This window comes from Stenella coeruleoalba (genome assembly GCF_951394435.1).
Source record: "Stenella coeruleoalba genome assembly, chromosome: 3".
Lineage (NCBI taxonomy): Eukaryota > Metazoa > Chordata > Mammalia > Artiodactyla > Delphinidae > Stenella > Stenella coeruleoalba.
The window spans coordinates 163618229-163645019 of NC_137148.1; the positions used below are offsets into that span (position 1 = coordinate 163618229).

The 26791-nt window shown below is 39.2% G+C and overlaps 1 protein-coding gene and 1 pseudogene across 3 annotated transcripts in view; both read right to left on the reverse strand.

The window, feature by feature from the left end:
- Positions 1–8849: 8849 nt before the first annotated feature.
- On the reverse strand, positions 8850–11464 carry LOC307184085 (olfactory receptor 2G6-like; annotated as a pseudogene). The gene is made up of 2 exons: positions 11440–11464; positions 8850–10161 (listed from the first exon to the last, which is right to left on the reverse strand). The product of its transcript is annotated as an olfactory receptor 2G6-like (transcript).
- A 4657-nt stretch (positions 11465–16121) lies between these two features.
- The window catches only part of ZNF14 (zinc finger protein 14), a 33948-nt gene continuing 23278 nt past the window's right edge, over positions 16122–26791 (reverse strand). For both annotated transcript variants that reach the window (XM_079917483.1, XM_079917482.1), the window contains exons 2-4: positions 20313–20439; positions 19325–19385; positions 16122–18945 (exon numbers count right to left, since the gene is read on the reverse strand). In XM_079917483.1, coding sequence (XP_079773609.1) covers positions 17466–18945; positions 19325–19385; positions 20313–20439 — 1668 coding nt within the window. In that variant the 3' untranslated portion in view covers positions 16122–17465. The remainder of the gene's footprint in view (positions 18946–19324; positions 19386–20312; positions 20440–26791) is intronic.

Sequence of the window (26791 nt, forward strand, 5' to 3'; positions counted from 1 at the left end):
TGGCACAGTGGTTAAGAGTCCGCCTGCCAATGCAGGGGACGCAGGTTTGAGCCCTGCTCTGGGAGGATCCCACATGCCGCGGAGCAGCTAAGCCTGTGTGCCACAGCTGCTGAAGCCCGCGCGCCTAGAGCCCATGCTCTACTACAAGAGAGGCCACCACAATGAGGGGCCTGCGCACCGCAATGCAGAGTGGCCCCCGCTTGCAGCAACTAGAGAGGGCCCACACGCAGCAACGAAGACCCAACACAGCCATAAAAAAAAAAAAAATACTCTTAGAGGAAAACATAGGCAGAACACTCTATGACATAAATCACAGCAAGATCCTTTTTGACCCCCTCCTAGAGAAATGGAAATAAAAACAAAAATATATGGGACCTAATGAAACTTAAAAGCTTTTGCACAGCAAAGGAAACCATAAACAAGATGAAAAGACAACCCTCAGAATGGGAGAAAATATTTACAAATGAAGCAACTGATAAAGGGTTAATCTCCAAAATATACAAGCGGCTCATGTAGCTCAATATCAATAAAACAAAGAACCCAATCCAAAAATGGACAGAAGATCTAAATAAACATTTCTCCAAAGAAATGGCCAACAAATTCATAAAAAGATGCTCAACATCTTGGGCTTCCCTGGTGACACAGTGGTTGAGAGTCCACCTGCCGATGCAGGGGGCAAGGGTTCGTGCCCCGGTCCGGGAAGATCCCACATGCCGCAGAGCAGCTGGGCCCGTGAGCCATGGCCGCTGAGCCTGCGCGTCCGGAGCCTGTGCTCCACAACGGGAGAGGCCACAACAGTGAGAGGCCCGCGTACGCAAAAAAAAAAAAAAAAAAAAAAAAGATGCTCAACATCACTAATCATTAGAGAAATGCAAATCAAAATCACAATGAGGTATCACCTCACACTGGTCAAAATGGCCATTTTCAAAAAATCTACAAACAGTAAATGCTGGAGAGGGTGTGGAGAAAAGGGAACCCTCGCGCACTGTCGGTGGGAATGTAAATGGATACAGCCACTGTGGAGAACAGTATGGAGGTTCCTTAAAAAACTATAAACAGAACTACCATATAACCCAGCAACTTCACTACTGGACATATACCCTGAGAAAACCATAATTGAAAAAGATTCATGTACCACAATGTTTATTGCAGCACTATTTACAATAGCCAGGACATGGAAGCAACCTAAATGTCCATCAATAGATGAATGGATAAAGAAGATGTGGCGCATATACACAATGCAATATTACTCAGCCATAAAAAGGAACAAAATTGAGTTATTTGTAGTAAGGTGGATGAACTTAGAATGTCACATAGAGTGAAGTAAGTCAGAAAGAGAAAAACAAATACTGTATGCTAACACATATATATGGAATTTTAAAAAGCGGTACTGATGAACCTAGTGGCAGGACAGGAGCAAAGACACAGAGTAGAGAACAGACTTGAGGGCACAGGGGCGAAGGGGAAGCTGGGATGAAGTGAGAGAGTGGCATTGACATATATACGCTACCAAATGTAAAATGGATGGCTAGTGGGAAGCTGCTGCATAGCACAAGGAGATCAACTCGATGCTTTGTGATGACCTAAAGGGATGGGATATAGAGGATGGGAGGGAGGCTCAAGAAGGAGGGGATATGGGGATATATGTATACATATAGCTGATTCACTTTGTTGTACAACAGAAACTAACACAACATTATAAAGCATTTATACTCCAATAAAGATGTGAAAAAAAAGTCTGTCCAAAAAAAAGAAACAAAAAAGAATTTCTCACCCCATAACTTTAGTTAGGTAAAATTCTAAAAGTGCATTAATAATTTTTCCTTTGATTATTTCTTAAACCATCTAGTTCAGGGAAATAGTGAGATAAAAGGCAAAGCTTCTCAAATAAAACATGTTTGAGACAGTTGCATGTGGATAGGGCACTCTTTTACCTTTTTTACAATGATTGTCAAAAATTCATACTTAGGATCATTTGGATGTCCCTCTCGGTCCTCAGGACAGGCTGCCCCAAGATAGGCTACAATGGTATATTGAATATAGTAAACTAAATTTCCTTGAGAAACCGCTGATGAAACAAAATTATAATTACAAGCACTCTCTGCTCCCCCTCTCCTGGAAGAGGAAATAAATCAAATCTCCCATGTGAAGGTACTGTCAGTATAGCAGGATAATAGAAAGCATCCTTATCACCAGATTTGGGAATTCCAGGCTAAGGAAGCTATGTAAACAAAGTTTGTTACTTCTTCATAAGTTTGCTGCCCGAAGCACAAACCCCTCTGTTTTGTTAAATCTTCACAAATAATTGTTTCTTTCTCTAAAAATGATATATGAGTGGCTGCTTTAGTCTCTTCAAAAGTCTCATTTCTATGAGACCTCTGTTCATATAAATTAAATTTGTTTATTTCTTTGTTAATCTGTCTGGTGTCAATTTAATTGTTAAACCATCTGAAAGAACTAAGAAGGCGTGAGGGCAACTTTTCCTCCTTCCCAAGAGTTGTTTTAGTTGCCAGGATACTAGCTGGACCCACTCTCTTCCCCTTAGGGCTACAGAATTGAGAGGTACTGTGACCACAAACTTAAGCTGGCAGAAGGTAAACGTTGTTAACAGGTTAGCCTTCTGGATCTCTGCCTGGAAATGCCAGTGGAAGTGAAACTGATAAAAGTCATTTTTCTCTATAAATTTAGATTAGCAGGAGAAAATATGTGTGGAACTTTCTCCTTTGTCATAGCAACTCAAATAAAAATATGGTAAATGAGTGATCTTCATTTTTATTGGTCACTTCCTCCCAGAAAATGTCTCTGCTTTTCTTTGTCTCTCTGTGTTGTGTCATTTGTCCTAAGGAGGAAGAACCATAGGGCAGAATAGCAGGCATAGGTTCTGTATAAAATTGCTGTTCAAGCCAGCCTCACAAACTGGTGAGTTCATGGTTGTCACCCACTAGTGTTTGTTTAGACAAATGTTGCTGTGGGTCCCTCGTGTAAAAAACAGAAGAGTTTATTCCTTCCATCTTGGTCTATATTGTGAGAGCTTGACTTTATGACCAGTGAGAATATTCTATCTGGTCACTGCATTCTGAAATGTGCACTTATTGGGGTGGATCTATCTGGTGGCCAAATAGACTGGGGCATGAGACAGGAAATCACAAGCATCTCTCTCTTCATGTGGCAATGCCAGATTTCACAGGTATTTGTCATAAGGGGTCCTAGTCTATAGAGGCATTTCTTGTCTCAACATTCATTGCTTTGTGCTGAGAAAGTCTCATTCCAGTAGCACTGCCTGGTGCCAAAGATGAGTAGATTTATGACTGGAGGCATCTCACATTGTCATGACAGAACAGAGACAACATTTGATTACACCATCCTTACCACATGTGCAACAGAAGTCTTTACTGTCTTAGACTATATTGGGAGTAGACCTTTGGATCATGGGGGATACATCATCTGCACCCACATTAGGGATGCCTGTTTTATACATGGTAAAGATTTATTCTAAGTCTAAAAAGTTACCTCTGTGTCTTTCCATAAGAAGTCTTACTGGATCCAGTCATTATTGAAATAAACATACTAGTGGAAATCCCATTCGTCAGTGACAGGATAATGAATCGTTTTAACTGGAAAACGTCTATGTTTGAAAATCTTTTCTTTTTACAGAGTTTTATTGGAGTATAATTGCTTTACAATGTTGTGTTAGTTTCTGCTGTACAACAAAGTGAATCAGCTGTATGTATACATATATCCCCATATCCCCTCCCTCTTGAGCCTCCCTCCCACCCTCCGTATCCCACCCCTCTAGGTCGTCACAAAGCACAGAGCTAATCTCCTGAGCTTTGCAGCTACTTCCCACTAGCTATCTATTTTACATTTGGTAGTATATATATGTCAATGCTAGTCTTTCACTACGTCCCCCTCATCATAAACAACTCTCATACTGGTATTCACAGGAAGATCTAATTGAAAAGAGAACACAAAATGGTATGATGCTATTCTTAGGGAATCCTTTAATAAAATGAATTAACAGAAGCCAGACTTAGAACAAATTAAAAAAAAATCTGAAGTAAATTCCCCTTCTCTTCCCTTTTATACTCCTCTTCAATCCCAGCTCCCTGCACCTAGCCTCCATAAGATCATTTGGACCTCTGGGATCCTGGTATGACCTATCCCTCAAAAGCCAGCTCTATCACCTCACCCAGTTCTCCTAAATCTTAAAACTCCTGCAAGCTTCCCATAAAGCACTCACCTGGTTGTTTTGATTTCTCTTTTTAAAAAGATTTTTCGGAGAGCACATTGGGTTGACCTCTAGTCCTGGGGAGTACAGATTATTTTGTAAATGCTGACAGTCAGAAGTGAATTCAGCTGAGTACTTGAGAAGCACAATAAAGCTCACTTTGCAGTCCCTTATAACTCCTAATTTCCAGGTCTTGCTAACCAGCCTCTGCCAGCTTCAGGCATTCCTATGCAATGTCCTTTGTAGAAGTATACTGTACCCCATCCCCAAAATTTCAGATCCCTTGTAAAACATCAGATCTTTAAATTATAAAACGTTTTACCTCCAGTCTCAAAAGACCCAATCAATTCAGGGCAGAATTAAAAGATTAGTTGTTATTCACAACCCCAATCATAGGGACCTTAATTGACTGCTAGAGGGTTTTCTTCCAGCCCACAATTATACTGTATCTATTAGGTAGGCCAGATGACACTCTGGGTAAACAAAACCCCTTCAGAGAGGAACAGAGAGGCCAGCACCTCTCCCAGTCAACCAAAGTAGAAATGACCTAAATAGAAGCTAATATTCAAGGTTCGATAGGAAAAATATTAAAGACCTTTGCCCATAAATTTAGTTGGTCTAAGGTTGAATTATGTATTCAAAAAACAAAAAGGAAAGAATCCAGAAGCTTTTGTTGAATGTTTTATACAAAATTTTTAGCAGAAAACTGCATTGAAAACAGAAGCCCAGAGCACATGAAACACTAATATCTGCTCCAGTGAGAATTTTTCACCCTGATACTGGACAGCAAATTCAAAATAACTGCAAGTGTGGTAATTGAGGATACAACTCAATTCTTTGAAAGTAGCTTCTAGGAATGTAGAAAAAAAGTTTAATAGCCACAATTCTTGCTTTACAACTTGAATATTTAGAGAAACAAAAACATAAAGCTGAAAATAATTTGAAGCCCTCTTCCTATTTGCCTCCAGACTACTGCAGATATTGTAAGAAATCAGGAGGTTGTAAGAGAAATTGTCCTGCATTTAAGAGAAGGGTTTAAGAAGCAATCCCTTTGTGCCCCAGGACTGCCAGTAGGTTCATTTTTCTCCTTCTGAGGGACAGTTCCCCCCCAAATAACAGGGTCAGCTGTTCCTCTGTTGCACCCCATAGCTTATCATTAAACCTAAAACACAGAATCAGGCACTGGATTCTTAATTGACACTGGTGCAACGTCCTCTACCATCTGCTCAGTGGAGTTGCCTCTACCTGTGATTTTGTTCAAGCAGTTGGAAACTCTGGGTAGACTATTTCATTGCCAATATTTCAGTCCACCCCAATATCTTTAGCTCCCCCCCCCCCATAACATGCACTGGGCCATTCTAGTTTCCACCTGTTCACCAGTAAACTTCTTGGTGGAGATTTTAACGTAAATTTAATGCCGCTATAAAATGTAAGGGGAGGGGCTTTTATTTCCCTGCCCTCAGATAAAGCCTCACACTGTTACCGAATGCAAGTTCATGTGCCCAATGCACAGTGAGGCCAAACAAACCGAAACTCTCTGGAAGGTTTCAACAAAGCACTTTTAAAAGCAAGGTGAAAAAAAAAAAAAAGCAAGGTGAGCTAGGGGTGTGTTTGGTTGTGGCAAACTTCTTGGTGTTGAACTCTTTTGTTCTTGCAGCTGTCCATGTAAGTCAGGTCATGATGTTCCTGTAACCCCCCAACAAGACAAATGCTATTCTCTGTTCTGCAACTTTTTACCTCTGTATGAATGGACTCTTAAAGGTTAGAGCCCTGAGAATAGACTATCCTGTATACTTAAGGCTATAGGCAACATTCAAAAGGTGCAGAGCCAGCATGACTAAGCACAGGCAACAAGGCACAAAGTTTAAAGTAAAGAGGAATAGATCTAATATGGAGTCAGAGTTGTTCTTCCCTGTTCCAACACCTCCTGCTTTCCTTACTGGAAAGTCAGCCTGATTTAAATCCTTCTGAATTGGATGGACCTTTAATAGATGTCCCAATAAATATCTGGGCCACACAGGCAAATGAATTTGCATTGCTACTATTGATATATGAAGTGACTGTATATGTTATATGGAAGAAAAATTAACCTTTCCATCAGTAGACTAACATGGTGTACATATTAAAAAACAAACAAACAAACAACCTTTTTCTGAATAATGAACACATTACCCATATTTATTAATCATGTATTAGAAAACTGCCTGGAGAGTACTTGTCTCTCACTGTCCTACTTCACTCTCTAGGTCTCCACTATAGACTATTTTTTTTTTAACATCTTTATTGGGGTATAATTGCTTTACAATGATGTGTTAGTTTATGCTTTATAACAAAGTGAATCAGTTATACATATACATATGTTCCCATATCTCTTCCCTCTTGCGTCTCCCTCCCTCCCACCCTCCCTATCCCACCCCTCCAGGCGGTCACAAAGCACCGCGCTGATATCCCTGTGCTATGCGGCTGCTTCCCACTAGCTATCTACCTTACGTTTGTTAGTGTATATATGTCCATGCCTCGCTCTCGCTTTGTCACAGCTCACCCTTCCCCCTCCCCATATCCTCAAGTCCGTTTTCCAGTAGGTCTGTGTCTTTATTCCTGTCTTACCCCTAGGTTCTTCATGACATTTTTTTTTCTTAAATTCCATATATATGTGTTAGCATACGGTATTTGTCTTTCTCTTTCTGACTTACTTCACTCTGTATGACAGACTCTAGGTCTATCCACCTCATTACAAATAGCTCAATTTCGTTTCTTTTTATGGCTGAGTAATATTCCATTGTATATATGTGCCACATCTTCTTTATCCATTCATCTGATGATGGGCACTTAGGTTGTTTCCATCTCCGGGTCCACTATAGACTCTTTTTCAAACTGTGTGTTGCTCTTATTAACCCTTACTTTTTCAGCATGCTGAGCACAAACCACACGCTCCCTTATGCCTGTTTACTAAACACTGGTCAGGTTAACTAATCAATCTGTTGGTTATATCAAATCTAGATAGAGCAAAAGAACCAGAACTGGTCTTCATTCCTGCTGATTGAACACCTGGTGGACTAAAGTAGAAAATATGGATGAATGACAAGCTATGGTATCCAAGACTGAAAAATAATCACTGCATTATTTTCTTCTGGTGAGTTATTTGGGACCCAGACCACCTGTATAGAAGTTCAAGGACCGGCCCTTGACCAGATAAAGACAATTAATGAAAAATGTTCTCTTTGCATTGAAAACAAACATGACCTTGGAACTTCTCTTGGTGACATACTAGGAAAATGTTGTAACAAACTGTAGATTCCACAAGTGGCAACTTCAAACCTCTCTGGGAGATTGTAAATGACTCTAGCACTACCCTTTTTGGTACAGATGTCTGCCAAATCACCAAATGATTTGGATCCTGCACAAGCCACTCTTTGTACACTCTGTACAGTGGGTATTTAAAAAAATAATTGATTGATTAGTTATATTATTTTTGGCTGCGTTGGGTCTTCATTGCTGCACGCGGGCTTTCTACAGTTATGGCGAGCGGGGGCTACTCTTCGTTGCGGTGCGTGGGCTTCTCATTGCGGTAGCTTCTCTTGTCGTGGAGCACGGGCTCCAGGTGTGTGGGCTTTAGTAGTTGTGGCTCATGGGCTCTAGAGCGCAGGCTCAGTAGTTGTGGCGTGCGGGCTTAGTTGCTCCGCGGCATGTGGGATCTTCCCGGACCAGGGCTCGAACTCGTGTCCCCTGCATTGGCAGGCTGATTCTTAGCCACTGTGCCACCAGGGAAGCCCTGTACAGTGGGTATTTTAACTGTTCCCCTGAATAAGCTACCAAATACCACAAACTATTGTTGATGGATTGGTCCTTTTGTCAATATACAATCTCCTAGTTTGTCTTATTTAAGAAATTCACCTGAGTTTCTACGTTGTCTGAGATTAGGATTGCCACCTCAGCATTCTTTTGTTTACTATTTATATAGAAGCTATTTCCATCCTCTCATTTTTATCCTACTTGTGTCTTGGATCTAAAGTGTGTTTCTTGTAGATGATATGTAGTTAAATTACTTTTTTTAAAAAAAAATTATTGTCTCTCTCTGCCTTTTAATTGGAAATTAATTGTTTTTATTTTGGTAGTGTACCATTTAATTCTCTTCTCACTTATTTTAGTTATTTTCTTAATGTCTACCCTGAGGGTCAAAACTAACACCTTAAACTTAGAATAATCTAGTTTGAATTAATATCAACATAGTTTCTATAGTATAAGAAACTATGTAATACTACCAAAGGTAAAATAGATACCTAGTGGGAAGCAGCCACATAGCACAGTATCAGCTCGGTGCTTTGTGACTGTGACCGCCTAGAGGAGTGGGAAAAGGAGGGTGGGAGGGAGACGCAAGAGGGAGGGTATATGGGGATATATGTATACGTATAGCTGATTCATTTTGTTATACAGCATAAACTAACACAACATTGTAAAGCAATTATACTCCAACAAAGATGTTAAAAAAAAAACCCTATGTATTAAACATATATCCTTTATATTTTTACTGTCCCAACTCTATATACTTGTGTCTATTAACATAGATTTATGTTAAAGCTTTACTCATTTGACTTTTAAATAATATAGGAAAAAAAGAGAACCTACGAACCTAAATACAATCATACTGGCTTTTATATTTATCTACATAGTTTCCTTTAGCAGCATTTATTCTTCATGACACTGAGTAGTTCTCAAGTGACATTTTTTTCAGCTTGCAGGGTTCCCTTTAGCATTTCTTGTCAGTCAGATCTGCTAATGATTATCTCCCTCAACTTTTGCTTATCTTTGGAACATCTTTATCATTCATATTTAAAGATAGTTTTACTAGATGTAGAGCCCGGTTTGACATATTTTTTTCTCTTAGTACTTTAAATATGGCATTTAAATCAGGCTTTTCAGTGCATCCTGTCCTTTGTCATTGCTAATGACAAATAAGCTGCTAATCTTATTGATGAACTATTATACGTGACAATTAGTTTTTCACTTGCTGCTTCAAGATTCTGCTTTTGTCTTTGACTGTTTGATAATATGTCCTGGCTTTGATTTCCTAGTTTATCCTAATTAGAGTCCATTGACCCTTTAGGTATGGAGATTCGTATCTTTTACCAAATTAGAACATTTTCAGCCGTTATTACTGCAAGTATTATTTTTCTCCTTTCTCCTCTCTTTTAGGCTGAATATACATGAACGTGATGGTTCTAGGGAACAGTAAGATGACCCTCAGGTGGGATGCACAAGTTCCAGTGTTTATTTGCCAGCAGAGGGCATTCCCACAACATACATGGTTGTTCAGGCATAGGAAGTAATGATGATGCAGGCTAGAATAGTAAGGATATTCAATGAGTGATCAGTGAGTGATTAACATAACATCTTCAATTCAGTTGGATCAGTGTCCACAAGGAGCTTGATAATGACCAGGACATCAAAAAGAAAATAATCCACACAGCAGTGGTCACATAGAGGCCAAACAATGGACAGTGAAGCCTGAAGGAGAGAGTTGGCAAGCCCTGTAAACAAGGACATGGCTGCAAGAAGGTGACAGATCTGTTGGTGCATGATTGTAGCAGAGTGGAGGGACCAGCAGATGACAACATAATGGTCAACAACCAATACAGTAAAAAGCACACACTCCATGGAGCCAAAAGCCAAAGCCACAGAATACTGAACAATGCAGCTTATGTAGCTGATATTCTTAACTTCTCCACAAGCTTACCATTATTTGAGGAACAATGCAGTTAGTAAAATGCATGTCCAAAATTGAGAGATTTGGGAAGAAGAAGTACCTTGGGGTGTGGAGCCTGCTATCCAGGAGGGAAATTAAGATGATGGCTGCGTTGCCTGTGAGTGTCATCACGTAGAACCCAGAAACAAAGAAAGGATGAACTCAACCTGGGGATACTCTGAGAAGTCAACTAAGATAATGTCTTCCCCTGAGATGACATTATTTTCACCATCTTCTTATTTCATAGCAACTAAAATAAAATCAAGTATTCTCTCTATATTGCCAAAACAGATGGACAAAAATTAGTCAATTTTTACATAATAGTCCCTACTAATTCATAGGTTTTTCTAACAATTCCAAACAATGAGAACTCAAATTTCCTGATGTATAAAATAATTTAAATGATTTAAATGTAAATCCAAAGTCACAAAGAATGCAAAAACTTGATGGAAGTAGCCTAAAAGTACATTAAGGTCTTTTAGGTGCTTCACTTGATCCCATTAATTAAATATTTATCTAGGAAGCCTATAGTTTCTATTTCACTTAGATATCCACTCTTAATTGGTACACTCTTGATTAGTGTAGGAAGAATGAGAGAAAATATCAAGTGATAATAAAAATGAAACGAAAACTAGGATATGGTAGTTGATGTGATAAATTAATTCGCCCTGGCAATGAGTATGATACAATAGTGACTGTGATATTAAAATAAGCAGTGAGTGTTGGACCAAACTGACACAGCCACAATGATAAAATTTTTGTATATAGTTTCAATTGGTTTCATGAAACCAATAAGGTAATTTCTTGTTTCCCTCACAAATACTAGTTTGCTTTATATTCTGTTGACATAAAACAAATAGATGACTAGTTGTTTCTTTAGCAAACATGAGGTTAGTCAAGATCAAGAAGTAACTGCATTTCCAGATTTGCAACCATGGTGAGACATGTGCATGTCCCCCACAAAAAATGGAGAGAGCTGTTTTAAATAGGGGCAAATGAAGTTGAGATAGCTCTAGTAAACAGAGTCCACTGGAAAAATTAAGAGTTTGAAGTACAGTAGCTTTTCATTGGGTAAGTTGTGACAGTTTCTTATTGGCTGAGCTCTTGAAGGAAGAAGAGGAAGTCTTTTTCGTTTTGGGCTCTGTTATTTTTATAGGTGTGAAAAGCTTCCCTGCCTGACATCCAGACTATTTTAAGTGAGATTTCCTTTTATTATTTCTTGACAATTTCTCCCTTTTGATCAAGATTGTTCTCTGAAAGCATCACTGATTGAGAGTCAGGTTTTCTGGTTCCAGTGACTTTTTATCCCTCAATGCAAAGAAGGACATTCCTGGATGTACTGTCCTACATCAAATGGAAATTGCACAGATTTGAAACCTATTGACGTTCACATCTGAATCACAGGGAGTTGTAAGAAGGAGAACGCTGAAGTACTTATTATGTGAAGTCCCTAAGTTAACAAGATTACAGAGATTGGTGATCATCTTTAGCATTGTGTCGTCATCAAAGAGGAACTTCCAACAGACCTGGTCTATATATCTTGGGAAAGCTATCTCATCAGATGTCAGCTGCTTCAGTTCTGGGAAATCTTTGCTTTCAGGTCAACAGATGGCTGTCAGTTTGAGTCAAAGTTTCGTGCTTTCTTTAGGTGTGTTTGTGAATCCAAGAGTCTATTTCCTGAAATTTGGTGACACAAAGGTTGGTTATCAGTACCTGATAGAAGCCTTACAAGCGAGTTTGAAGATAGTCCTTCTGGAGCAGCTGTCCCCAACTTTTTTGGCACCAGGGACCGTTTCATGGAAAACAATTTTTCTACAGATGGGTGGGGGCAGGGGGATGGTTCAGGCGGTAATGCGAGTGATGGGGAGCGGCAGATGAAGCTTCGCTTGCTCGCCCACCCACCGCTCACCTCCTGCTGTTTGGCCTGTTCCTAACAGGCTGCAGACCGGTACTGGTCTGTGGCCCGGGGGTTGCACACCCCTGTTCTGGAGATTTCATTTCTAAAATCCCCAAATATCCAGGTTGCAAGTGTGAGGCTTAAGACCTTTGTCTCCCATGAGTGCACTGTGAAAAGATCGCTTTACCGAAACATGCTTACTTTTAGTAGAAGAAATTAGGACTTCACAATATTAGAGTACCTCTCCATTTAGCAGTTGTGGGTCAAAAGAGGCAAGAGTCAAGTGCATTGGGTATCCTGTGGCTATCTCAAACAATGAGCATTTATGAGTTCCAAGAGGAGAATTTATAGCAATGCTTTTGGCCAAGTTATTTGGAGGGCCTCTACAATTTTCCAATTGGGACTTCATGCCTTCACCTAAACCAGAGGAATGAGGGTAGTAAGTGCAGTGACAGTTTTGTAAAACTGACCAAACAGCACAGATGTGTTGAAGTACTTGACTACTAAAAAGGATTCTTTGTCCTTTATGCAGTTAGAGAAGAGTTTCCCAGGTGGGGACAATCTTTTCCTAATGGTTTTAAGCCACAAAAGAGGGAGTAACCTGCCTGCAAGGGAAGGCTTCAGTTCAGTGTTGAACAGGCCATGACTAAAACATATTTATATCCACAAGACTGGGGAAGTTGTATGAAATTCATGTGCCAGACCTCAAATGGTTAATTAATCAGTTTAAAAAATCAGGAAACAGTATGAGCAAGCTTCCCTGGGTTGAGCTTTGGACAAGTGGATCAACTGAGTTAGGCATTTTTGCAGGATTTTAAATAATTCCCCACAAATATTGATTCATGAACATTGTTATCTTGTCAATAAACCTATGGTTTAATGCAGGCACAGGGGTGAGGAATGAGAATTTTAGAGTGTTAGGTCCAAACCTAGTTTTCTCTTTTATCAAACCAACAGTTGTTGAATTTCCATCTTGCTTTTCCTTTTCTGAGGATCACTGCTTCTCTAGTGAGATTTTCTGTGTTGTAATTTAGAGAAATATCCCTTTGGACCATGAGAGTTTTGGCTGCCGTTGGGTCCTTAAAGGGCAGCATTCCTTGTGAAAATGTCAGCAAGGTGATATCCCTAGCTTTCAGAGAGTCAAGTTTAGGATGACCTGAAATATTAATAATAGCTGAAGTGTCAGTTTGAAGTGCTGCATCCAATGATTCCTGAACATAGGGGCCATTTAAAATTTTATTTTCCCTGGAAGTAAGGAGTCACATTGCTTCTAAAACTTTCCAAAATCATGAGCCACTCCAAAAGCTTATGTACTATCAATATAGACATTGGCAGTTTTGTCCTTGGCTGAAGTACAAAACCATATCAGAGTACATAATTCAGCCTCTTCGGGAAAAGTAGTCATAGGTAAAGGTGCTGCCTCAGCAGTATCAATGGAAGTTGCTGTAGCATAGGGAGAACAATATTTGCCATTATTGCCTTTTAAATAAGAATCTTTGGTGAGCCATGAGAAATTGACTTCATTGGTGATGGAGGTGAGAAGACTAGCAGGGTTAAAGTGATTAAAACATCAACAAGAAAAATATGGTAGACACCTATTTTCTCAGCCAGGGTTTGAGTGTCCTGGTAGGGTCATTGCTCTTGCCCTTTGGTAGCTTGGCTGCTAGTCAGATCGAGGATGAAGCAGAACAGTTCTTTAGAAGTGACCACACAAACAACTGGGCAGTTTTGGCATGTACATCCCAATTCTGGTTTAATTATCAACATGTTACAAATATCCTATATGTTTATAGAACTATTAAGAGGCTAGGTATTCCTGACAGGACAAGAAAAAGAAGATGGAAACACTTGGGGTGGAAGATTGAAGATTTAAATGGTGGTCAAGACAAGATGGTGGAGTAGAAGAACCTTGAGCTCACCTCCTCTCACGAGAACACCAAAATCACAACTAATGGTGGAACAACCATCAATAAAAAAGACCAGAGCCTACCAAAAAGATATTCTACAACCAAAAACAAAGAAGAAACCACAGTGAGATGGTAGGAGGGGCACACTTGCAATATAATCAAGTCCCAACCCCCACAAGTGTGCAACCAACAAACTGGAGAATAATTATATTGCAGAAGTTCTCCCATAGGAGTGAGGGTTCTGAGCTCCATGTCAGGCTCCCGGCCTGAGTGTCTGGCAATGGGAGGAGGAGCACCCAGAGCATTTAGCTTTTGAAGGCCAGTGGGTCTTGATGGCTGAAGCTCCACAGGACTCCACTCTTGAAGGGCACACACAAGGTCTTGCATGCACAAGGACCCAGGGCAAAAGCAGTGACTTCATAGGAGCCTGGACCAGACCTAGTTGGTATTGGAGGGTCTCCTGGGGAGATAGGGGCCAGCTGTGGCTCTCTCTGGGGTCATAAAAGCTGGTGGTAGACATAGCAGGGAGCATTCATCTATGTGAATTCTGGCTGGAGGCAGACATCTTTGGTACTTGGCACCAAGACCTGGCCCCTCCAACAGTCTGTAGGCTCCAGTGTTGGGATGCCTTAGGCCAAACAAAAAAAGGGTGCAAACACAACCCCACCCATCAGCAGACAGGCTGCCTAAAGACTTCCTAAGCCCACAGCCACCTCTAGACATGCTGCTTGACATGGCCCTGTCCACCAGATGGCCAAGAACCAGCTCCAACTATCAGTGGACAGGCACCAGCCACTTCCACCAGGAAGCCTGCACAAGCCTCTAGACCAGCCTCACTCATTGGGGGACAGATACCAGAAGCAAGAAAACTATAGTCCTGCAGCCTGTGGAACTGAGTTCACAAACAGTTCAGAACCAATCTTGGCACCAGATGGTCCCTGGACCTTGGGTGATGAGAAGGTAGTGTACTGCTGGATATATATGACATCCCCTACAGAGGACCACTTCTCCAAGGTTGAGAAGCATAACTAACCTTCCACATACATAAATATACAAGTAGAAATTTAGACAAAATGAGAGAGCACAGGAATGTGTTCCAAACAAAGGAACAAGATAAAACCCTGAAGAAAAACGAAGTGACATGTAGATAAGCAATCTACCTGAGAAAGTGTCAGAGTAATGATCGTAAAGATGATCCAAGAACTTGGGAGAAGAATGGATGCACAGAGTGACAATTTACAAGAAGTTTTCAACAAAGAGAAAACATAAAGAACAATCAGAGTTGAAGAATATAAGAACTGAAACGAAAAATACACTAGAAGGAATCGACAGCAGAATTAATGAGGCAGAAGGACAGATAAGTGAGCTGGAAGACAGAGTGGTGGAAATCACTGCCATGGAACAGAATAAAGAAAAAAGAATGCAAAGAAATGAGGACAGTTTAAGAGACTTCTGAGACAATGTCAAACACCAACATTCACATTATAGTGGTCCCAGAAGGAGAAGAGAGACAGATAGGGTCTGAGAAAATACTTGAAGAGATAATAGCTGAAAACTTCCCTAACACAGGAAAGGAAACAGTCACCCAAGTTCAGGAAGCACAGAGAGTCCCACACAGGATTAACCCAGGGAGGAACATGCTGAGACACATAGAAATCAAATTGACAAAAAGTAAAAATAAAGTGAAAATATTAAAAGCAACAAGAGAAAAGCAACAAATGACATACAAGAGTATTCCCATAAAATTATCAGCTGATTTTTCAGCAGAAACTCTGCAGGACAGAAAGGAGTGGCATGATATATTTAAAGTGATGAAAGGGAAGAACCTACAACCAAGAATACTCTACCCAGCAAGGCTCTCATTCAGATTTGACAGAGAAATCAAAAGTTTTAGAGACAAGCAAAAGCTAAAGAATTCAGTAACACCAAATCAGTTTTACAACAAATGTTAAAGGAACTTCTCTAAGAGGAAAGGAAAAGGCCATAACTAGAAACAAGGAAATTATGAAATGGGAAAGCTCTCCAGTAAAGGCAAACATAGAATAAAAGTAGGAAGTCATCCACACACAAATATGAAATCTAAACCAGTAATCATGAGAGGAGGAGAGTACAAATGCAGGATATTCGAAATGCATTTGAAATTGAGATCAACTTAAAACATATATATGTATACATATACACATATATATACATGTTACATACATATATACAGCACTATATATATGTGTGTGTGTGTATATATATATATATATAGACTACTATATCAAAACCTCAAAATCTATAATAGATATACAAACAAGAAAGAAAATAGAATCCAAACACAACACTAATGATAGTCATCAAATCACAAGAGAAGAGAATAAAAGAGGGAAGGAAGAAAAAAGGCCTACAAAAACAAATCCAAAACATTTAACAAAATGGCAATAAGGACATACATACTGATAATTAACCTTAAATGTAAATGGATTAAATACTCCAACCGAAAGGCATAGATTGGCTGAATAGATACAAAAACGACCCATATATATGCTGTCCACAAGAGACCCACTTCAGATCTAGGGACACATACAGACTGAAAGAGTACCCCGCTAAGATCCACCTTGTTGACTATCAAGTAAAATAAAAGAACATATTCTAGAGGAAATAATATCCATAGGACCAAAAAAAATGCCGCCAGAAAGCCTGCTCTTCTAGGGGAAAGTGCAGTGAAACACAGTATGTTTGTAATAGACGTTCTGTTCCCCTGCACAGAGGTGCTTGCTATACACCTATCACACTCTAAAGAAATATTAGAATGCTTTAGTAAGACATGTACAAAGTTTCAAATAAATACATTAAGTGCAAAAAAAGTTGTTGATATTTACTCTAACGTGGGTGTTTCAATATTCATTTATGTAACAAATTGCTGGCCACAGGTGTTAGTTTCTGCAAAAATCCCCTGGTCAATAATGTGTTAATGCAAACTCTTTATTATTCAAATCCTAGCCGGAAGGAATGACAAAGAGCAAAGGGCAAAACATAGAAATTCACATGAGACTATATACACTATGATATTTACAAATTTATGCCATCTTTTACTAGCAAGGAAAATGAAACAAGGCTTTTCTAGCCAAAACAAGAGTAGATTTTCTCATAAGAAGGATGGACTATATATGGGTAAGGAATATCCAATACCTGGCACTACAGGAGGCCAGTACGAAAATCCCAACAAATACCAAAATGTCACTTATCAATAGCCCCACACAAAACAATCAAAACATAAAAATTAAACCAACCTGCATATTAGAAATACATGTCAATTCAACCATGGAACAAACAGGCTTCAAAATGAAAAGAGAAAAATGTTAATTGATTTAAGGACAAAACAATACCTGTTAATCATTATGTAGTATTGCTTACAGAGTACTTACAGAATTCTCTCACTTCAGTGTTCATTTTTGAACGTGTAAGTAGTAAATATCCAGTCGAGAGATCCCCTTTAAGAATGAGGCACTGATAAAGACAATATAACTCTAAAAATTATTCTTTCATGTTATTTTTTTCTGGAACATTATACATGGATTAATTTGTATCAGGCTTTCTCAGATTTCTTACACATACAGGGTTTCTTTCCAGTGGGAGTTTTCACATGTAAGAATGAAGGCCAACTGATGTTTTCCCCACATTGCTTACATTCAAGAGAGGTTTCTATTAAGTATGAGATCTTTCATGCCTTCGAAAGGAATTGGGTCGACTGAAGGCTTTCCCACATTCTCTACATTTGTAGGGTTTCTCACCAGTGTGTATTCTCATGTGCCCTCGAAAGGTAGTGCGATAAATGAAGGCTTTCCCACATTCTGTACATTCATAAGGTTTCTCTCCAGTGTGAGTTTTTTCATGTGTTCGAAAGGATGTGTAACAACTGAAGGCTCTGCCACATTGCTTACATTCGTAGGGTTTCTCTCCTGTGTGAGTTCTTTGATGTATTCGAAATGAACTGGGAAAATTGAATGCTTTCCCACATTCCTTACACTTATAAGGTCCATCTCCAGTGTGCATTATCATGTGTGTTCGAACACTTGAGGGAGAAATGAAGGCTTTCCCACATTCTTTACATTTATAGGGTTTCTCTCCAGTGTGCTTTCTCACATGTCCTTGAAAGGTTGTGCGATAAATGAAGGTTTTCCCACATTCTGCACATTCATAGGGTTTCTCTCCAGTGTGAGTTCTTTCATGTATTCGAAAGGAACTGGGCCAACTGAAAGTTTTACCACACTGTTTACATTCATATGGTTTTTCTCCAGTGTGAGTCCTTTCGTGTGATCGAAACGAACTGGGACAAATGAAGGCTTTCCCACATTCCTTACATTTATAAGGTCCATCTCCAGTGTGTGTTATCATGTGTGTACGAATGCTTGAAAGAGATATGAAGGCTTTACCACATTCCTTACATTCATAGGGTTTCTCTCCAGTGTGAATTCTTTCATGTATTCGCAAACCTAGAGGAGAACTGAAGGTTTTCTCACATCGTTTACATTCATATTGTTTCTCTGCAGTGTGAATCCTTTCATGTCTTCGAAAGGAACTGGGACAACTGAGGGCTTTACCACACTGCTTACATTCATAGGGTTTTTCTCCAGTGTGACTTCTTTCATGTATTCGCAAACCTAGAGGAGACCTGAGGGATTTACCACACTGTTTACATACGAAGGGTTTCTCTCCAGTGTGAGTTCTTTCATGTGCTCGAAAGGAAGTGGAACAACTAAAGGCTTTTCCACATTCCTTACATTTATAGGGTCCTTCTCCAGTGTGTGTTATCATGTGTCTTCGAAAGGTTGTGAGCCATGTGAAGGCTTTACCACATTCCTTACATTCATAGGGTTTCTCTCCAGTGTGAGTCCTTTCATGTCTGTGAACAGATTTGCGGTAACTGAAGGCTTTCCCACATTCCTTGCATTTATATGGCTTCTCCTCATCTTCATGATACTCATATGGTTTGTGTCCACTGTGAGATCTGATGTGTCTATTAAGGAATGAATGACGCATGAAGACTTTCCCACACACATTACATTCACATGGTTTTACTCCAGAAAGAGTTTCCTGGTTCAGATTAAGATTTGGAATCTGGCTGACAGTTTCTCTATCTTGATTACCTTCTTTGCTTTCACAGAGTTTTTCTACCATATGACTTCTGTAAAAAATGAGAAATTATTAATGATTTCTTTACCAATTTCACATTTATTAGTAGGGTATTAGAATTATATTTTTATATTTTATAGCAAAAGTGAAGGTTTTTTGCCCTTTCTGAACTTTTTGAGGGTGATTTATACTGAAAGCTCTGTAAGAGGACTTGACATAGCTATTATGAGAACAGTAATATTAATATATTGGGTTTCTTAATATTGTTTCCAAAAACACTGGACATCTATGTCATGTTTAAGTAAATGTTTTTGGTGAAAAAAATTTAAGGATAACTTTGAAGCTGGGGTTGTTTTTTTGTTTATTTTAAAAAGTTTATGACATACCAGGATTCTCATGTGGCACACTGCTATCTACTGTGTGTGACTCACCTTAGTCTTCTCCCTTGGGTTTTGTACCAATCTTCAATGTTATGATTGTCCCATTTTTTTCCTAAAATGCAGACCCAGAAAAATAATGCAAATTATTGGAAATTATAGAAAAATATTAGATTCCAGGTCCACGATGAGCTGTGACCATGCTTAGTTTATTTACCAATGTACAGCAGTCCCCCCTTACCCACAGTTTTGCTTTCTGTGGTGTCAGTTACCTACGGTCAATTGCAGTCTGAAAATACTAAACTGTGCTCCCTTCCAAGTAGTATGATGAAATCTTGCAACGTCCTGCTCTGTCCTGTCCAGGATGTGAATCATCCCTTTGTTCAGTGTATCCATGCTGTATATGCTACCTACCCATCAGTCACTTAGTAGCCATCTCAGTTTTCAGATCACTGTGGTGGTACTGCAGTGCTTGTGTTCAAGTAATCCTTATTTTAATTAATTATGGCCCCAAAGCGCAAGAATAATGATATTGGTAATTAGGATATGCCAAAGAAAAGTTATAAAGTACTCCCTTTAAGTGAAAAAATGAAAGTTCTTGATTTAAGGGAAGAAAAAAATCATACACTGATGTTGCTAAGATCTATAGGAAAGATGAAACTTCTATCATGAAATTTTGAAGAAGGAAAAAGAAATTGATCTTAGTTTTGCTGTCTCATCTCAAACTGCAAAAGTTATGGACACTTAACACTTATGCATGTTAAGTTCATGTCTATTATACGTGTTCTGTTCTTAGTTATCGTTATCAATCTCTTACTGTGCACCAAATTTCTAAATTAAATTTATTATCATAGGTATGTATGTATAGGATTCAGTACTATCTGCAGTTTCAGGCATCCACTGGTGGTCTTGGAATGTATCCCCTGCAGATAAGGGGGGACTACTGTATTCCTTTTCCATATTCCACATCTTGGAACAGTGTTGATGGGCAAGAAATACTTGTTCTCTAACTGAAGAAGTGAAGGAATGTTGTCATGCTTACCTATTGAGGCCAGGTTCCTCAAGGTTTCCTGCATCACATCTCTGTAAAGTTTCTTCTGCGAAGGATTCAGTAAAGCCCACTCCTCCTGGGTGAAGTTCACAGCCACATCCTCGAAGGTCACTGAGTCCTAAAACATCCCAAATATGTTTCCAGTAAGATGTGTGAATCTGACAGAACTGGGGATTTATACTCAATTTATAGGAAGATTACATATAATTCTGTCACCTTCAAACATTTATTTTATGTCTTGGTCATCAGAAACTGACTCTATGTCCTTACTTCTTCATGAATTTAACAGCATAATGAACACGTGCAAATTATTTATTCATTTTCACTGTGATCACTTTAAATGTTATTGCTCTCTGATGTCAGGGTCTAGAGCACCTTGGAGAAATGAGAGAAATGCTACACAAATGAATCAAATATCATTTTAAACACATCAATCTCTTGTGAAAAAAAACTCATCTCCTTGTTATTATACACCATTTAACTCTGTATACTCCACTGATGTATGAGGTCAAATATGCAGGAGTTTTTAAGGAATAAGACACAGTGAAGAACTGGAAGCTTTTTCTTCTATTCCCATCACCAAACATGACAGTCCAGGAGGCCTGTGGAAATCCAACTTGTGAAAAGGATCAGTTTGCCATACTGGCCTGAGAATTACTCCAGGTGATTAGAAATAGCCAGGTGCAATTGGCTAGGTTAAAATATTCTTGTAAAGAAGTAGTACTTTTAGCTTGTGTAAAATTTATTGCAGACGCAGTTTCTCCATTCTCTCTCTGTCCCATTCATGGAGCTAGGAAGTTACTCAGAAGTTAAGGCTCAGACAACTTCACATGATATGACATGTTAAAAAGACAAAACTACTTAGACCTCAACAAAACCCTATACACAATGAGCCTCAGAGCTGCTTCTCGCCAGTTTTTAGCACACATAATGAAATGATGAAGTGCCAAAAGATTTCTTTTTGGTCAAAGCCCTTGCTAAATAACCTTGAGGAACAGGTTAAGAGCTGCATTTTGCACAGGAATTCACTACACTCCATAAAGGTCTGATGGTGAATCTGCCCATGATTATATAATGCATAAAGGATTCACAGCGCTTTCCTCCGAAGAATGTAAAACCTCCATTCTCTAATTTCAGGTGGAAGTTTCCTGGCCAGCCACTCCAGAGGCAATCCTCCCAACATGTCTCATTTCTGAGCTCCCACATGGTGCACAGAAGCATAACGGCCCAGCCCTAAATATAGGAATACATAAATTGATGACACCACACACTGCCAATAGTGTACAAAAGGGTTTATTACTTCCATAATTGAGGTCTCTGAGGAGTAAGGCAGGCCTCACAAGAAGGCATGAAATGGCTTGAGAGTGCAAGGAAAAGTACATGAACTTAATTTTTAGTTGAGGTTGTGGGTGGACTGAAGAGAGAGTTCACATACAAGGGCAGAAGCAGGCATGAATTGAATCTCTTGTCACTGCCAAAGGAAGGAAACTAAGGCTTTCCTATCATCATGGATACATGTGGGTCACAAGAGGAGGAAGGAGGGATGAGGCTTCAAAGCTGTCAGCAGTTAAACATAAAAAACTGGAGACAGAGACTTCTCTTTTCTTGTTCATTGTATAATGAACTTAGAAACTATCATTCCTAACCTCACAAGAAAAAAAACAAAGAACTGAAGACACAGAGCAAACCAGTTTCCAAAATCGGAAAGATAGAAAGAAGCTATTTTGAAACAGCTATTCTTTTTTTTTTTTTTTTCTGTACGTGGGCCTCTCACTGTTGTGGCCTCTCCCGTTGCGAAGCACAGGCTCCAGACGCGCAGGCTCAGTGGCCATGGCTCACGGGCCCAGCCACTCCGCTGCATGTGGGATCTTCCAGGACTGGGGCAAGAACCCATGTCCCCTGCATCAGCAGGCGGACTCTCAACCACTGTGCCACCAGGGAAGCCCTGAAACAGCTATTCTTAACAAGGCCTATCCTCAGAAGAGACTATTTCACCAGGGCCTAATGCAAAGACAAAAAAGAATACAACATCTAAGAACTTTGGGACAATGACAGCAGGTGTAAAATACACACAATGAGAATACCTGATAGAAAAGCAGAAAGGAAAAAAAAATAAGTGAAGCAATCATCACTGAGATTTTCCTAACATTAGTGATAGTCAGCAAACTGCAGATCCAGGAAACTAAGAAAAACACAAAACATGAAAAACAAAAAAACAACACCAAAAACTTCACTGCCAAGCACATCATTTTCAACTGGAGAAAAATCAAAGACAAAGGGAACATTCTGAAAGAAGCCAGAGGGAAAAAACAAACCTTAGTTTTACTTAAGGATAAGAATTAAATCAGACCTCTTTTCAAAAACTATGCAAGCAAGAAATATCATATAACTGGAATCAAACTATCCTTTGGAATCTGGGTTCTTTCACTTAGCAATAAATATATATATAAGATTTACCCATGTTGTTGCATATATTAATAGTTCATTACTTTTTATTGCTGAGTAGGATTGCATTGTACAGATGTACTATAATTTATTCATTCACCAGATGACATTTGAGTTGTTTCCAGGTTTTGGTGATTATGAATAAAGGTGCTGTAAACATTCACATACCAAAAAACAAAACAACAACAACAAAAAACCCAACTATGCAAGAGAATGGAATGAAATATTTAAAGTGCACAGTGTAAAAAAACACCATCCTACAACTCTGCGTCAAGCAAAATTATTCTTCAAAAGTGAGGGAGAATATTTTGTAATAACCTACATGGGAAAAGAATCTGGAAAATAATTATATATATAAATTAAATAACTGAATATATATATAATAATTGAATAACTTTGCCATATACCTGAAATGAACACACACTATAAATCAACTATACTTCAATAAAAAAATATTAAAAAGCCGATAAGCCTTTGTAATAAAAAAAAAAATCTCTAGGACTGCTGCATCTCAGGAAAAAAAAAAGTGACGGAGAAATACTTTCTGAGAAAAATTGAGGAACTCTGATATCAATACACCTGGTTTTACAAGAAACAGTAAAAGAAATTCATTAGAAGGTACAGGCATACCTTGGAGACAATGAGGGTTCAGTTCCAGACTACCACAATAAAGCAAATCACATGAATTTTTTGGTTTGCCAGTGCATGTAAAGTTATGTTTATACTATTCTGTACTCTGTTAAGTGTGCACTAACGTTATGTATAAAAATACAATATACATACCTTAATTTAAAAATACTTTATTGCTAAAAAATGCTAACCATCATCAGAGCCTTCAGCAAGTGATGGCAGTAACATCAAAGATTACTGATCACACACCACCATAACAAATGTAACAAAAATTTGAAATATTGTGAGAATTACCAAAATGTGACAGACACACAAAGTGAGCAAATGCTATTGAAAAAAAGGTGCCAATAGATTTGCTTCACACAGGGTTACAACCAACCTTCAACTTGCAAAAAATGCATTACCTGTAAAGTGCAATAAAGTGAATTGCAATAAAATAAGCTATGTCTGAAAATGATATAAACAGGTGAAACATTAGAAAAGAGGACCCTTTAAGAACTGTTCTCAGTTCACTATAGCCTTGTTGGTCTCATGGACACAAGCCCCACTGGTTTTCAAAGCTAGATGTTTTGGAGCTTCCCTGGTGGTCCAGTGGTTATAAGATTCTGCCCTTCCACTGCAGGGGGCATGGGTTCCATCCCTGATCAGGGAACTAAGATCCCACATGCTGTGTGGCTAGATGTTTGGGGGGCTTGTCTTCATGTGTGACTCTTAAAAGCTGGGGTGCCAAGTGTGGGGTCTAAACCCTTTGCTCCTCAAGGAGAAGCTTGGAGTTTTGAGTGTCTTCCTGAAGGTGGGGTACCATGTGGGGGGGGTTGGTTATGGTAAGATTGTGCCTCAGCTTCTACCCACTTTGATGTGGGTGTTCTCATTTGCCCTGTGCATAGGGAATCGCCAGTTATGGGCAACGAGAGATGAGCTGCTGCATGTTCCTGTATGCATGACAATGTCTGCTGCTGCCCTGCTGGATCACACCCCAGGCTCTCGGGGCTGTCTCTGCATAGCTAGACTGAGTCCTCTCCCAGGGCCTGTCTGCCCGGGATTCCTGGGGTGCTGCCGTGTGTGTGCAAGGACAATGGTTGCTTCCAGCCACCCCACCAAGATCACACCCAAGACCCTTGGTCTTTGTGTCCAGACCAAATCTTTCCCTAGGGCCCAGTTGGCCCAGATCTCCCACCAGGCTGTGGCGTGGAGTGTGCAGGGCCAGGGTATTTGCCCAATTCAGACTGGGGAGTGGCGAGGCTCTCTCTGCCCTGATTGTTGACAAGCCAGCATGTGCACAATCCTTGCGAGTAGTGTCTTGGCCTCTCCAGCCCTTCTGACTGTCCTAGTGGTTCTCCAAGCAGCCAAGGGAGCTAGTCTCCTCTCTGCAGGATGCCAGGACTGGGACACACAGACTGTGGCTCTACCTGCTTGCTCCCCAAGGTGAGGGGCTGCCCGTGTGGACCTTCTCTTCCTTTCAGATCCCTCCCAGGGGCACAGATCCCAACCTGATGTCTTTTTTTCTGTCCTACCCAGTTACATGGAGATCTTTCTTGCAGCTTTGGTTGTACAGAAGTTCTTCTGGGGACCTCCCTAGTGGTCCAGTGGTTAAGACTGCACTTCCACTGTAGGGGGCGTGGGTTCGATTCCTGGTTGGGGAACTAAGATCCTTCAAGCTGTGTGGCGTGGGCCAAAAAAAAAAAAGTTCTTCTACCAGGTTCCAGTTAATTTTCTGTGAGAACTGTAGAAGATTTTTGATGTGTTTTTAGGGGTAGGTGAGTTCCACATCCTCCTACCCTATCATCTTGATTCCCCTTTCTCCTTTCAAATTATTAAATTATTATACTATTTGTTATGGTGATCTGTGATCCATGATCTTTGATGTTTCTACAATGACTCACTGAAGGCTCAGACGATGATTGGTATTTTTTAGCTCTAAAGTATTTTAAAAGTAAGGTATGTACACTTTTTATACATAATACTATTATACACTTAATAGACCTTGATATAAGGTAAACATAGATTTATATACACTAGGAAACCAAAATTCATTTGATAATTGCTTCATTGTGATAACTGCTTTATTGCAGTGGACTGAACCTGCAATATCTCTGAGGTATGCCTGTGGTAGATACACAAAATATAAAGATAAGGAATCTAAGCATACCAAAAAAGACAGAAATCTATGCAAGCGAAGAAGACAGGAAAATAGGAATTACAAAACAGCCAGAAGACAGTGAACAAAATAGCAATAAGGACATACCTATCAATAATTACTTTAAATGTAAAAGAAATAATAAATTCTCCCATCAAAACACAGAGTGGCTGAATGGATTTAAAAAAAAAAAAGACTCACCTATATACTGCCTACAAAAACCTCACCTGAGATAAAAGTGCACACAAAGACTGAAAGAATGGAAAAAAAATATTCCATGCAAATGGAAACCAGAAGAAAGCTGGGGTAGCTATACTTGTAACAGTCAAAATAGACTTAAGACAAAGACTGTTATAAGGGACAAAAAAGGTCATTATATAATGATAAAGGGGTAAATCCAAAAAGAGAATATAATATTTGTAAACACTTATGCACTCAAAATAGAAACATCTGAATATATAAAACAAAATTTAACAGATCTAAAGGGAGAAGTAGAAAGCCATACAATAACAGAAAGGGACTTTAATATCCCAATTTCATCAGTGGATACATCATTCAGACAGAAAATCAATAAAGAAACACTTGCCTTCAGTGACATATTAGGCCAGTCATTCTGTCCAAAAGCAACAAAGATACACAATCTTCTCAAGGGCACACGGAACATTCTCCAGGAGACAGCATATGTTAGACCACAAAACAAGTCTTAATAAATTTAAGATTAAAGTCACATTAAGCATCTTTCCCAACCACAATGCAATACAACTAGAAATCGATTATGAGAAGAAAACTGGAAAATTCACATGTGGAGATTAAACATGATACTGAACAACCAATAGGTTAAAGAAATCAAAAGAGAAATTTTAAAAATTACCTTAGACAAATGAATTGGAAATATAGTAGAACCCCATTATCTGTGAGGGATACATTCCAAGACACTGAGTGGATGCCTGAAACCATAAAGAGTACTTAACCCCACAAATATAATGTTTATTCCTATACATACACATGCACACACAGAGTGCATACAACGAACAAAGGGATGATTCATATCCCAGGCAACATGTAGCAGGACGGGACAAAGTTTTCTCACACTCCTCAGGACAATGCACAATTCAAAACTTTATTTTAAAAAATGTTTAATGTATTTTTAAAATGTTTATTTCTGTAATTTTCCATTTAATATTTTCAGAGCACAGTTGACTGCAGGTAACTGAAACTGTAAAAAGCAAAACTGCAGATAAAGGGAGACTATTGTGCA